This window comes from Oncorhynchus mykiss, chromosome 11, assembly GCF_057628025.1.
Source record: "Oncorhynchus mykiss isolate SJ-2025 chromosome 11, ASM5762802v1, whole genome shotgun sequence".
NCBI classification, from domain to species: Eukaryota; Metazoa; Chordata; class Actinopteri; order Salmoniformes; family Salmonidae; genus Oncorhynchus; species Oncorhynchus mykiss.
Window position 1 is genome coordinate 48,202,851 of NC_143032.1, and position 13,460 is coordinate 48,216,310.

General features: G+C 44.5%; 1 protein-coding gene across 18 annotated transcripts in view; it reads left to right on the top strand.

Moving 5' to 3' along the window:
• Nucleotides 1–13,460, top strand: part of acacb (acetyl-CoA carboxylase beta) — a 43,743-nt gene that overhangs the window by 26,538 nt on the left and 3,745 nt on the right. For 4 of the 18 annotated variants that reach the window (XM_090190249.1, XM_090190248.1, XM_090190260.1 and 1 more), the window contains 25 exons: nucleotides 411–434; nucleotides 1,012–1,152; nucleotides 1,577–1,676; nucleotides 1,985–2,092; nucleotides 2,326–2,382; nucleotides 2,874–2,915; nucleotides 3,044–3,259; nucleotides 3,454–3,609; nucleotides 3,906–4,109; nucleotides 4,379–4,534; nucleotides 4,652–4,774; nucleotides 4,934–5,203; nucleotides 5,850–5,947; nucleotides 6,251–6,371; nucleotides 6,510–6,620; nucleotides 7,191–7,334; nucleotides 7,621–7,741; nucleotides 7,953–8,049; nucleotides 8,434–8,530; nucleotides 8,768–8,903; nucleotides 9,219–9,396; nucleotides 9,555–9,679; nucleotides 11,219–11,373; nucleotides 12,840–13,010; nucleotides 13,260–13,396. In XM_090190249.1, the coding sequence (XP_090046375.1) occupies nucleotides 411–434; nucleotides 1,012–1,152; nucleotides 1,577–1,676; nucleotides 1,985–2,092; nucleotides 2,326–2,382; nucleotides 2,874–2,915; nucleotides 3,044–3,259; nucleotides 3,454–3,609; nucleotides 3,906–4,109; nucleotides 4,379–4,534; nucleotides 4,652–4,774; nucleotides 4,934–5,203; nucleotides 5,850–5,947; nucleotides 6,251–6,371; nucleotides 6,510–6,620; nucleotides 7,191–7,334; nucleotides 7,621–7,741; nucleotides 7,953–8,049; nucleotides 8,434–8,530; nucleotides 8,768–8,903; nucleotides 9,219–9,396; nucleotides 9,555–9,679; nucleotides 11,219–11,373; nucleotides 12,840–13,010; nucleotides 13,260–13,396 (3,288 nt within the window). The remainder of the gene's footprint in view (nucleotides 1–410; nucleotides 435–1,011; nucleotides 1,153–1,576; nucleotides 1,677–1,984; nucleotides 2,093–2,325; nucleotides 2,383–2,873; nucleotides 2,916–3,043; nucleotides 3,260–3,453; nucleotides 3,610–3,905; nucleotides 4,110–4,378; nucleotides 4,535–4,651; nucleotides 4,775–4,933; nucleotides 5,204–5,849; nucleotides 5,948–6,250; nucleotides 6,372–6,509; nucleotides 6,621–7,190; nucleotides 7,335–7,620; nucleotides 7,742–7,952; nucleotides 8,050–8,433; nucleotides 8,531–8,767; nucleotides 8,904–9,218; nucleotides 9,397–9,554; nucleotides 9,680–11,218; nucleotides 11,374–12,839; nucleotides 13,011–13,259; nucleotides 13,397–13,460) is intronic. The other 14 variants (XM_090190257.1, XM_090190252.1, XM_090190263.1 and 11 more) reach the window with 7 other exon arrangements.

Below are 13,460 nucleotides of genomic sequence, written 5' to 3' on the forward strand. Positions count from 1 at the left end.
TATTGGGATGGACTATCAAGATGCCAAAGCTCTAATTCCACAAACCAGGAAACTGACTTCCTTTTTTGTTTAAAAAAAAAAATTCACAGTTGCGAAAATTCAATTAGCTGAAAGTCAGGCCCAATTGCAAATGATTGACTTTCGGCTTTCCCCTCTGCTCTATCCTGTTTTGTTAATGTCAGGTTTTGTAATTGCAACTTGATAAATCACAATGGATCTCAATCACACCCAGTAGTTAAAATAAAATTACCCATTAGCTACTTTTAACATTTTAACTTTGGAATGGTTTTTCATGGTCATTATTAATGTGCAAAGCTAGAGTATGCCGTAAAGTGAAACTAATAAGAATGCATTGTGGTCAAGGTTGATCATCCACTGCTTACATTCACCTGTCAATGATCTGATTTCAGAGGGAGCAGCCCTACTCTGAACAGGTAGAGTACAGCTCCTCCTTCCAGGCAGCCTGCCACACTGTGTCTAGCTCCGTCTGTGTATGTCTCCTAGCAATGCATGGCTGAATGCGCTGTTTTGCTCTTCCCCATCTTTATAAAAAAAACACAAAAAAACATAAACCTCTGCCGAAGGACTCCTCCACCACCTCCTTCCTAATTTATACCCTTTAAAAAAAATGTACTGCCTTTCTCAACTTTCATAGAGATAAGTACCTTTTGAGAAGCATATGTACTTTGTCTGACCTACTGTTTGCAATGTGTGTTTTAAAACCTTTTTTTTTGTGACAAAAAGCGCATTCTGTATTCTCCAGTTGCAGATTTGACCCTCTTAGGCCACTATAGTAATCTGCCCTGCCTCTTTCAATCAACCATAGTCAGTTATACACAATCAGTCAGTTAATTTCGAACGTATTATCAAACAAAACATGTCTAGTAAACATAGATGTTGCTGTCTGTTATGCTTTGTGGAAAGAGAACAGGTACAGTATGCTATACCATTGCTCCCAGTGCCCACCCCAACCCTACCCAGGTGTCACCAGTGTGTCGTCCCTTACCTCAGGTTGACGATGCCGGTGAACAGTGTGGGACAGTTTGAGATGAGGCGGCAGGGTAGCGAACTCTTCCTAGATGGGGCGTTCTCTCCCCCATGTCAGCGCATGGGAGCCATGGTGGCCTTCCAGTGTTTCGAAGACTTCAAAAGGTAAAAAACCCACAGAGAACAACTCTTGGATGTCTGGTTTGTCTGGATGTCTGGTAATATAAGCCTTGTCCTGACCTGAGGCGAGTTCAGCTTCTGTTTGCAGCGAACATGTTGCCACAATTTCAGTTGAATGATTTGAATGAACATTCCGAAGTGTTACAGTGAAACATCAAACAGCTACTTTTTTTTGGATTACTGTGGCTTTCTAGCGACAATATTCAAACTGTAAACGACTTAACCATTCCTACTAAATATAGTAGAAAGTCCACATGGCCACTTGATTATTTTTAGTGGAAGTTTAGACCCGAAACAGACATTTTACGTTCGGGGCACACAATCTTCTCATAACTTTAGCGAACAGTCGCGGTTAACACAAAACAAGTGGAATATTAGGTGTGTGTCCGTCTGCTGGGTTTGTGTGCAGGAACTTTGACGAGGTTATCTCCAGTTTTGCTGACCCGCTCCTGGAGAGCCCGCTTTTCCCCGAGGCCTGCCCCAGCCTCTACGAGGAGGATAACTGCAAGGTGACCGTGTGATGGGATTGTGTTTAGAGGCTTTATGGAATTGTTGCTTCTGGGGGGTGCTCTCAAGCCACAAGGGGTCTACTAAATGGACAGAAATATTGGCGAGAAAATACCTCATTAGAACAACAACAAAAAACATTTTTTTTGCTTAAAACAAATTTGTTTCATTAGATAAGAAATGGATATGATATAGATATCTTTGCATATGAACTATACAGCTACAATCTGGGTGTTTTTTTTTTTGGTATACGAGGTGAAGGCTGACATTTCTCACTAAGCTGTGATTATTTCCCCGTGCGCTCCAGCAGAACATGAAGGAGAACCCCATCCACATCATCAATGTGTCCATCAAGTCGGCGGACACAGAGGATGACGATACCTTGGTCACAGCCTTCGCTGCCTTCGCCCAGTCTAAGGTCAGCAGCACGGTTCATCCCACCAAACTCTCACAGTATAATTATGTTGGGGCTTTTTTCCTCATAGGGGTGAATCCTAGATTCTGCTCACGTTGAATTTCAACTTAGTCTCCCGTTGACCTCAAACACAGGATTAAGTGAATATTTGACTGAAGTGGAAGTTAGGATCCTTCTTCATTGTTATCCCGGGTGTCTCCTATGATTATACTTGATATGATGATTTCTTATTACAGAAGGTTTTACTCTTTGAGCACGGCATCCGAAGGATCACGTTTTTAGTCGCACAGAGGGTAAGATGTTTCTACAAGACCATTTTGAAATGGCCTCGTACGGCCATCCTGATCTCGCAAGCTTCCATTCTGTTGCACGGAATCCGCGTAGCAAAACCGGATTGTAAGCTCGCGAGATCGAGATGGTCGTACGAGGCTACATTTTGAAATATCCTTTTGCTGCTGTTGAATACGACTGTTAATAGTGCTCCGTCATCTCTTCTTATTAATCTGATTTGACTTACTATTAACTTAATTTTAATCTACTTTGGATTTACTATTAATATACTATTAACTTCATATTAACTTACTATTAAACTATGGCTAATAAAAGCAGGGTCGTTTCCATTAGTGCACACCGCAGCAAAGCGTTTTGCAACAGAAAACGAAAACGAGCATTTCTTATTGGACAACTTCAGGTAGTCCCTCCCTGTTTCCGTCAATTTTCTTCCTTTTGGTGCCTAATGAATACGACCAAGATGAATCTAATTTTCCTCTTTGATTTTTACCAGAGGGAATTTCCCAAGTTCTTCACTTTCAGAGCCAGAGACGGGGTAAAAAAACAACTTCTTTACAATTTTTTTTTCTTTTTTTTTTTTTACATTAACTAGACATTTTTTATACATGAACAGCTTTAAAACACTACCCACTCTCTCTCCACCTGTGTGTGTCTCTCTCCCAGTTTCAGGAGGACCGTATCTACAGGAACCTGGAGCCTGCTCTGGCCTTCCAGCTGGAGCTGAACCGCATGCGTAACTTTGACCTGACGGCCGTGCCCTGTGCCAACAGCAAGATGCACCAGTACCTGGGTGCGGCTCGCGTGCAGGAGGGCGCTGAGGTCACAGACTACCGCTACTTCATCCGAGCCATCATGCGCCACTCTGACCTCATCACAAAGGTACGGAGGGGGGGGAATAAACGCCACACAAGTGCAGGGGTGGAAGGAGGCCCCTTTACAAAAACTCTCTTCTAAACAGGAGTTAAAAATACATGTATTGATTTTGCTCCCTTACATTGAAAATAAATCATTTGTGTCTTGCTTGGAACATGACTTTTCTCTCAAAACGCTGGCACCCCTTTCTCTCTGTCCAGGAAGCGTCATTTGAGTACCTACAGAACGAGGGCGAGCGTCTTCTCCTGGAGGCCATGGATGAGCTGGAAGTGGCCTTCAGCAACACCAAATGGCGCACCGACTGCAACCACATCTTCCTCAACTTTGTTCCGACCGTCATCATGGACCCCTCCAAGGTCCGTGTGCCTGTGCTGTTGGCTCCTCCGAGACAAAGGATTTTGACAACAATCCCATTTTAGTAATAGTCCATCTTAAAGGGGGCTTATGTGGCTCCTGATCCAAAAAGGGTTCCATAAATGGACAGAAATATTGCCCAGAAATGACAGGGGCACTCCTGCCCATACACACGAGGAAAAGCATGTTTGCCTAACACAAAGGATTGTGGGGTTTCATGAGCTAGTTAAAGTGATTTGTGTTATATCATGATGTGTATATGAACTACAGTATGTGTTGCCACTCTTGTGTCCTGTAGATTGAGGAGTCGGTGCGCTCCATGGTGATGCGTTACGGCAGTAGGCTGTGGAAGCTCCGGGTGCTCCAGGCCGAGCTCAAGATCAACATCCGGCTGACGCCCACTGGGACCGCCATCCCCATCCGTCTGTTCCTCACCAACGAGTCCGGCTACTACTTGGACATCAGCTTGTATAAGGAGGTCACAGACCCCTCAACGGGACAGGTAGGCCGATCAGGAAGAGCACTATAAACCGGCACGCAGGCTGGGATCAGCTCACTGGCACAGATTGGTGCACGATGCACAGCCAGAGAAAGTGTTGAATTCGCAGTGCAGCAGGGTCTACATTTTGCTAAACGCTTCACAGGGTATTCCTGAAGACCATATGGAGGCTTAACAAATCAGTTATAAACACTTCTATTTCAGTTTCTCTATCCGTTCGATGCAATGATCTGCAGCTGACAACTGACCTCCGTCTCCCCTCTGACCTCTAGATCATGTTCCAGTCGTACGGGGACAAGCAAGGCCCTCTGCACGGCATGCTCATCAACCATCCCTATGTCACCAAGGACCTGCTGCAGTCCAAACGCTTCCAGGCCCAGACTTTGGGCACCACCTACGTCTACGACTTCCCAGAGATGTTCCGACAGGTGGGGGTTCCTCTCTCTTTCTCTCTCCTTTTTGACACTTGACCCTTTTTAACTGCAGGTACTTAAACATTTTTTTAAATGAATCTGTTTTTTTTTTTAACCTTTTGTGTCTCATAGGCCCTCTTTAAGCTTTGGGGTCCGGGGGACAGCTACCCTAAAGACGTGCTGATGTGCACCGAGCTGGTGCTGGACCCGCATGACCGACTGGTGCAGATGAACCGCCTGCCTGGAGACAACGAGGTAGAGCACATAGCGTGCTCACGTGGATTGGAGCTACAACATATTCTAGTGTTACAGACACGAGCAAAGGCCATCTTTCTTTTAAAGCCCCTTATGTTGTCCCGAAACCCTCCTGGCAATCCCGAATACTCTACTTGGCTCTTTATCCCTCTCTCCCAGGTGGGAATGGTAGCCTTCCGGATGCGGATGAAGACTCCAGAGTATCCCGAGGGCCGCGACATCATCGTCATCTGCAACGACATCACCTACATGATTGGCTCGTTCGGGCCCCAGGAGGACCAGCTGTTCCTGCGGGCGTCGGAGATGGCCCGGGCCGAGGGCATTCCACGCATCTACATCTCAGCCAACAGCGGGGCGCGCATCGGCCTGGCCGAGGAGATACGACACATGTTCCAGGTTGCCTGGACCGACCCCCAGGACCCTTACAAGGTGACTTATCACCAGTCACTACATAACAGTAGATTCTACAGTGTACATAAGACCTTTTCTTTACAAGGACTGTTCAGTTGAGCGCGCCTGCTACTGAGTTGTCTTCAGTGGCCTTGTAAAAAGGGTTTTGACTTGTAAGGGCATACTATGCAACAATGTACTTTATTTGGTAAATATTTTCTTAACTCTTCTTCAACTGCACTGTCGGTTAAGGGCTTGTAAGTATGCACTTCAGGTTAAAGTCTAAAGTTCTTGTATTCGGCGCATGTGACAAATAAAGTTTGATTTGAAAGGTGGAAAAAATGCACTCTGGAAATGTTAATTAGAAATGTTAGTAGATTTGCAGCAGCAGAGGTCACGGCAATGCAAATGAAATTACGTTTCTTAAGATTTTTATTTTTCTGACTTAATGTTATTCCTTCTGTCTGTGTGACACTGGCAAAGCTGATTTGTTACCATGTGCTGGTGGCGTGGTCTAATGTGTCGGGCAAACTGACTGGTGATCAGAAGAGTGGGTGTGATTGATTTTCTCTGTGGGGCATAATGGCAAGGTGTAATCCTGATGACCTCTTATCAGACTCTACACTGTTTCTGTGTCTGCCCACTTTCTTGGAACTGATGACTGTTTGCTTGTCTCCACCTGTAGGGTTTCAAGTACCTGTACCTGACGCCCCAGGACTACACCCGCATCAGCTCCACCAACGCTGTCCACTGCCACCACGTGGAGGAGGGCGGAGAGTCCAGGTGGCACACGCACGCCCGTCACCTGCGGGGTGTACTACAAAGCAGGATCAATTAGTTAACTATTGATTTGTTGGGACATTTTTTTTTTTTTATGCTCAAACGACATATCTATACCCATTTTCAAGCTTATCTTCAAATATCACAATGTTATGGCAGGTCAGCCAGCTAACTCCTTGAACCTGCTTTGTAGTATACCCCTCTGGTGCTCGTCACCCTTATCAACTAGCACAGCTAACACACACAGTCTGGTATCCCAGAGGTTCGCTGACTCACTCTCTCCCCATCCCGTCGACTGGACTCCAGGTACATCATCACTGACATCATAGGGACCGAAGATGGTCTTGGGGTGGAGAACCTGAGAGGATCAGGCACCATCGCCGGGGAGTCTTCCCAGGCCTATGACGAGATCATCACCATCAGCATGGTCAGGAGGACACACACACACACACACACACACACACACACATCTCTTTGTCTGGTGTTAGATAAGCCACAAGGCATGCTATGCTTAACGACCTGGGTTATGTTGAAGCTATGGTACTGTATGTCCTGGGTACTGCAGGTGACGTGCCGTGCCATTGGGATCGGGGCTTATCTAGTGCGTCTGGGGCAGAGGGTCATCCAGGTGGAGAACTCCCACATCATCCTGACCGGGGCTGGAGCCCTCAACAAGGTACGTCTCTGTCCCCTCTGCTTGGATTCTTCATGCGTTTTAAAACTCTGAGACTTACATAAGAAGTATACACAGGCCCACTGTTAGGATAACTATGGGAGCTTGTATGTTCAAAATAATATATGAAAATGTGTTTTTCAACTAAAATACCCCTCTAACCCTCATACTACCAACATATTTTATATACAGTGCATTGCGAAAGTATTCGGCCCCCTTGAACTTTGCGACCTTTTGCCACATTTCAGGCTTCAAACATAAAGATATAAAACTGTATTTTTTTGTGAAGAATCAACAACAAGTGCGACACAATCATGAAGTGGAACGACATTTATTGGATATTTCAAACTTTTTTTAACAAATCAAAAACTGAAAAATTGGGCGTGCAAAATTATTCAGCCCCTTTACTTTCAGTGCAGCAAACTCTCTCCAGAAGTTCAGTGAGGATCTCTGAATGATCCAATGTTAAGTAGTGAAACCTATTTTAAATCGCTATAACTGCAATGTCCTATAATCCTCTGGATATGTGACGCGTTTCCACTGCCCTTGACAGTGAAGCTGTTGTCGTTACAGGTTCTGGGTCGAGAAGTGTACACCTCCAACAACCAGCTGGGAGGCGTCCAGATCATGCACAACAACGGAGTGACGCACACTACGGTGCCCGATGATTTTGAGGGCGTTTTCACTATCCTGCGGTGGCTCTCCTATATGCCGAAGGTACATTATGAAAAAGAGGAAGCCCAGGTCTGACTCCATATTCATAAAGATTCTCAGAGAAGGAGCGCTGATCTAGGATCACATCCCCTCTGTCCATGTAATCATATTCATTATGATCTGATGGACAAAACGGATCCTAGATCAGCACTTTTAATCTGAGACGCCAATTTGGCAAGACAGCCCAAACAGATCTCAGACCAGGCTGAAGATGTCCTGTAAGAGGTCAAACTCAACCGACCAACCCCCAGATAGGAGTTGTCAGCACATTGTTCTACTCTTATTTCAGACCAAGCACTCTCCGGTGCCGGTGATACCACCCAAGGACCCAGTGGAGAGGGAGATCGAGTTCACCCCCACGAAGGCTCCCTATGACCCCCGCTGGCTACTGGCCGGGAGGCCCCACCCCAGTGAGACACACTCTGCAGCATACATAACCCTCTTAACTCTGCCCAGATTCTATTTCTCCCAGCCCCTGAATTGACAGACATGGCTATGTCACCCAGTGCAGTGTACTGAATATTAAATTATATCAAATCAAACCTTTTAAAGTGCATAAAAAAGTTTGCGATACACTGTACATATTGCTGTCATAGACTATTTTTGTTGTGATGTGTTTAGCTGTAAAAGGAGCCTGGCAGAGTGGATTTTGTGACCATGGCTCGTTCATGGAAGTGATGGGGTCTTGGGCCCAGACAGTAGTGGTGGGCAGAGCCAGGTGAGTGTACTGTATACATACACACACACACACACATGCGCGCAATATAAATGATTACAGAAGACATATGGGTAACAATTTCTTAAAAGCTGCAGGTACAATGCAGTTTTAATACATTCATGCATTTTAAGACTAGTCATGAGCATGTTTGATCCCCGTTACGTCTTATACTCATCTCATAATGACCCTTACTAAATATCAATCATTTCGAGTCAGTTGATACATGGAGAGAGAGACATAGCATTTTAATTATTACATACAATTATGAAGGCTCATCGATGATTAGAACAGCTTGTTCAGCGTTATACCTGCAGGATATGGAATCACTGAGATGTAGCAGTTCCGAAGGCAGACTGCCAACTAATTTGTAACGCAACACCACAGGTTAGGAGGGATTCCCCTTGGCGTCATCGCTGTGGAAACACGCACCGTTGAGGTGGCTATCCCTGCCGATCCAGCAAACTTGGATTCTGAGGCCAGAGTGAGTGGCTTTGTGTCCTCCATTATATGTTGTGATTATGTATTGGACCTGCTTGGGCCGTATGCCAAGGCGACATGTTAGTCAACCATCATGAATTAAGATTTGATGCCTTTGCTCATTTTCAAAAAGGGGACACATGATCTGACAAGGTAATGCAGACTCATTCGACACCTGCAACAGAGTTTAACATCCCTCTGTGTGTGTCTCTCTCACTCTCACTCACACTCACTCACTCAGCTGGTACAGCAGGCCGGCCAGGTGTGGTTTCCGGACTCTGCCTTCAAGACGGCCCAGGCCATCCGTGACTTCAACCGTGAGCGGTTGCCTCTGATGGTGTTCGCCAACTGGAGAGGCTTCTCCGGGGGAATGAAGGGTACTGACTGGCCAACCTGGGATCATTTTCAAATATTGTTGGATTGCTGGATTGAGCTTGCCTGTTGCAATGGGACTACTAGGACATCTCAAGTGCAAGTCACGCTCACCCTGGCACTCCAGCCAGACTAATGCAAATGCTCAACGCATTTGAAAAATGTCAAATAGTATTTGAACCCTAGTCTGGTCCTGGCTGGAAAACCCCCACTACAACACAGCGGGGTTTTTTTTTCTTCTCGTTTTTCTTCTAAATCTCGAAACTATATTGTAAATATTGGTTTTACCACAACTGCAAGTCCGTTTTTATTTCTCTCAGACATGTACGACCAGGTGCTGAAGTATGGGGCCTATATCGTGGACGGCCTGCGTGAGTTCCGCCAGCCTGTGTTGATCTACATCCCGCCGCACGCTGAGCTGAGGGGGGGATCCTGGGTGGTGATCGATCCCACCATCAACCTTCTGTGCATGGAGCTCTACGCAGACAGAGAGAGCAGGTGGGCCTTTTAAAAAAAAAAACATGGCAGGGCAGCTTCTCTCCAGAGTCAATGTGAATGAGCTGCTCTCTTACTCCTTTCCCTCTTCTACTCTCTCTCATCCCCCTTTCCCTGTTGTCTCATCTCCACCACTCTCCCCCTCCCCTCTCCCTGTCAAGGGGTGGTGTGCTAGAGGCAGAGGGCACTGTGGAGATCAAGTATCGCAGGAAGGACCTGTTGAAAACCATGCGCCGGATCGACTCGGTCTACGCCGGTCTGGCTGAACAGCTTGGTAAACAGCCTGGTAAACTCTTACAACAGTACCTGTCGTTCCACCCATATGTACGATAGGCATCGTGTTTTCTTTTTAGTTAGCATTGTAAAAAAATAAAAATCTAAAGGTCATGAACAGTCAATCGTGTTTGTGAAGTTATGATATTTGAAGGAAACCAGATCAAAGTATGAAAAGTGTCTGTTGCTTCTACATTGATAAAGTGTGATCATAAAGTTACTGGGCCCCTCCCCCATGTCAAACACTTAGATTTAGGAGGCGGGATTATTAAGGGGATAGGGTGACATTAGCTCTCATTTTAATACACCGATGATAACATGATATTCTCTTGCCTAATTTAAATAAGTGCCACCTTGTAACCAAAATTGGAGAAGATGTGTTTGCAGAGTGGCATGGTTTATATAGCTAGATAGCTACTCTACTGGTGCCAAAATTCGGAATGTAGGGTATCAGCAAATCTAATTTAAAGTTGACCCTATTCATCTATGGAAAAGATACTTATGTTTCCCCTTTCATCTGTGTCTGGCTAGTTACTGGCTAGCTATGTCTTCAGCTAACTTGGAAAAGGGGGGGTGGGGTCGTTCAAAACTCGGACGCAGTTGTAAAGTCAGCACATCTGTCTGTGATGCATCACAAGAGACATGCTAAACGGGAGATGTATATTTTTTTCAAATGTCCTGGTAGTTAGCCATGAGAGAAAGAACTTTTCAGAATGACTGTTCAGGACCTTTTAAAGTTTTTCCATGTCTAGATTCCAGTGGTGGAAAGTTTTTACGGTTTTTTTTTTAGGTATCTGTACTTTACTATTCATATTTTTGACTTCTAATCCACTACAATCCTTTAGAAAATAATATACTTTTTACTCCGTACATTTTCCATGAAACCAATAGTACTTGTTACGTTTCGAATGCTTAGCAGGACAGGAAAATTGGCCAATTCCCACACTTATCAACAGAACATCCCTGGTCATCCCTACTACCTCTGATCTGGCGGACTCATTAAACACATTTTTCATTTGGAAATTATGTCTGAGTGTTGGAGTGTGCCCTGGTTATTCGTAAATGTTAAATACAAGCAAATCGTGGCGGCTGGTTTGCTTAACATAAGGAATGTGAAATTATTTACTTTTTGATATATTTAAAACCAAATACTCAAGTAGTATTTTACTGGGTGACTCACTTGAGTCATTTTCTATGAAGGTATCTTTACTTTTACTATGGGTACATTTTCCACCAGTGCTAGAGTCACAGGGGTTCGACAACCATTCAGAAAACAGCTGGGTCGTGTTCATTAGGCACCAAACGAAAGGAAACAAGACTTCCTGGACTTGCTAATGCTAATTTTCTGCTTTCCATTGCAAAATGTTTTTAAACATCTTGAATTCGGTGTCCTAATGAACAGGGACTGAAACGGGGAAAGACTTCCTGGACTTGGCCAATAAGAAATACAAATGTTCCACTTTTTATTGCAAAATGTTTTTAAACCTCTTTAATTCTGTGTCCTAATGAACAGGGAGGAGACATTGGTTAATAAATCCTTTTGACTGGCCAGGTACACCGGAGCTGACAGACAAACAGCGGAAGGACCTGGAAGCCAAGCTGAGGGCCAGAGAGGAGTTCCTGCTGCCCATCTACCACCAAGTGGCAGTGCAGTTTGTGGACCTCCACGACACCCCTGGTAGAATGCACGAGAAGGGTGCCATCACGGTAAAATAAAATCCTCCCTTTTGTGTTTTACAACAACACTTTGTGTTATAATTGGGGTTGGAACCCCCAAAAATTCAAATAGTTTCGTTCTGAATGGAACCCACATTTAAATTCCTTTCCACTGTTCCAACTAGCCAAATAACGTTCTGAACCAGTTTGAAAACAAAAAACGTTATGGTTTATATCGTTCCTGTCTGTTATTTTTTTTTAACATTTAGCTCAACATAAAATTACTTCACCAATCAGTGCGGATAGAGCAGCTTGCTATGGAGTGGGCAAGCTATAGTTGTTTACATGCAACTATAGCAAAATGCGACTGAAATTTTGCGGGTGGGGAGTGAGAGATGGTGGAGGAGGCTTGGCTTGAGGCTCTGGGCATCTTGTTATGACATACATTATCTGAATTAGTTACACAAAATTATACCAACAGAAGAGCGGCTTTTATGAAGGAACTTTGAATGTCCTTGAACTTCCAAGAGTTGGCTTAGTGTTGGACCAGAGCTAGCTGCCTAACCTTTTTTTAAAGTTAATAAATCCAATGTGGAATGTGATAACTATAGTAACCTTAACTAGTATTGAAAAAATGTATCCATTCTTTAATTAAAAAATCTTCCTCCCTAATTTCTGAATCATGTTTGTAATGTCGATAGACTACAGTAGCCTATGCTTCGGAGAGGGAGGGGCAGGTAGCCACATCTGGCAGGCAGACAGTGGAATACATTTCTGAGTGACAACGTGAGGGCTTTGCATAGGTGTTTTGTTGCATTCTTTTTGGTACTGGAAAAAACGCCAGAACATAAAATAACTTTATTAACCGGTTGCCATTCTTTTAAAATGACAGTTCTGTTCCAGAACAGTGTAGATCACTTTCGTTCTGATTCTGTTCCTTGAAGGATTCCAATATTTTCAGGTTTTTGGTTCTGTTCCCTGAACTGGTTCCAACCCCCAGTTGTGATAGTCAATCAAACAATGGAAGGTGCCAGAACAAACCCTGGAAAGCAAAATAAAGTTCAATGAGACCTCAATGGGCAGACAGGAGATGAATACAGTGCCTTGCGAAAGTATTCGGCCCCCTTGAACTTTGCGACCTTTTGCCACATTTCAGGCTTCAAACATAAAGATATAAAACTGTATTTTTTTGTGAAGAATCAACAACAAGTGGGACACAATCATGAAGTGGAACGACATTTATTGGATATTTTGATTTGTTAAAAAAGTTTGAAATATCCAATAAATGTCGTTCCACTTCATGATTGTGTCCCACTTGTTGTTGATTCTTTACAAAAAAATACAGTTTTATATCTTTATGTTTGAAGCCTGAAATGTGGCAAAAGGTTGCAAAGTTCAAGGGGGCCGAATACTTTCGCAAGGCACTGTATGTGATGCCTGGTCCCATTCTCCACACCTGCCATGGGGCATTAGTGTCCCTCACTCTATGGTCTATGTAACCTGGTGGTCACATGCAGGACATCCTGGACTGGAAGAATGTGCGGAGCTTCTTCTACTGGCGTCTGCGGCGCCTCCTGCTGGAGGGCGTGGTGAAGTGTGAGGTCCTGCAGGCCAACCCAGAGCTGAGTGACGGACACATCCAGTCCATGCTGCGCCGCTGGTTTGTGGAGACAGAGGGCACGGTCCAGGTATGGATGTCACAACGTAATTGCTCTGTTCATGTGATACAAGCAAGGTTATCCTATTGTAATGTACCCCTGTCTGAAACATTTAATCCCATGTCACCCTCGGAACATTTAGTTATTTTTGGTCCAGTGTTTAAGATGTTGGGTTACTGCGTGGGGGACCCAGGTTTGAATCCCACCGGTTACACAATCTATTACAATCCATGGTGTGTAGAAGTGTTTTTAGAGTTAGGTTCTGTGCTTCATTTCCAGGCGTACCTTTGGGACAATAACAAAGCGGTGGTGGAGTGGCTGGAGAAGCATTTGGCCAAAGAGGACGGCACACGATCCGCCATCAGAGAGAACATCAAGTACCTGAAGAGGGACCACGCCTTGAAACACATCCGCAGGTACACACACACACATACACACACACACATTTCTACACTTGAAAGTACTGTGTGCATATAATCC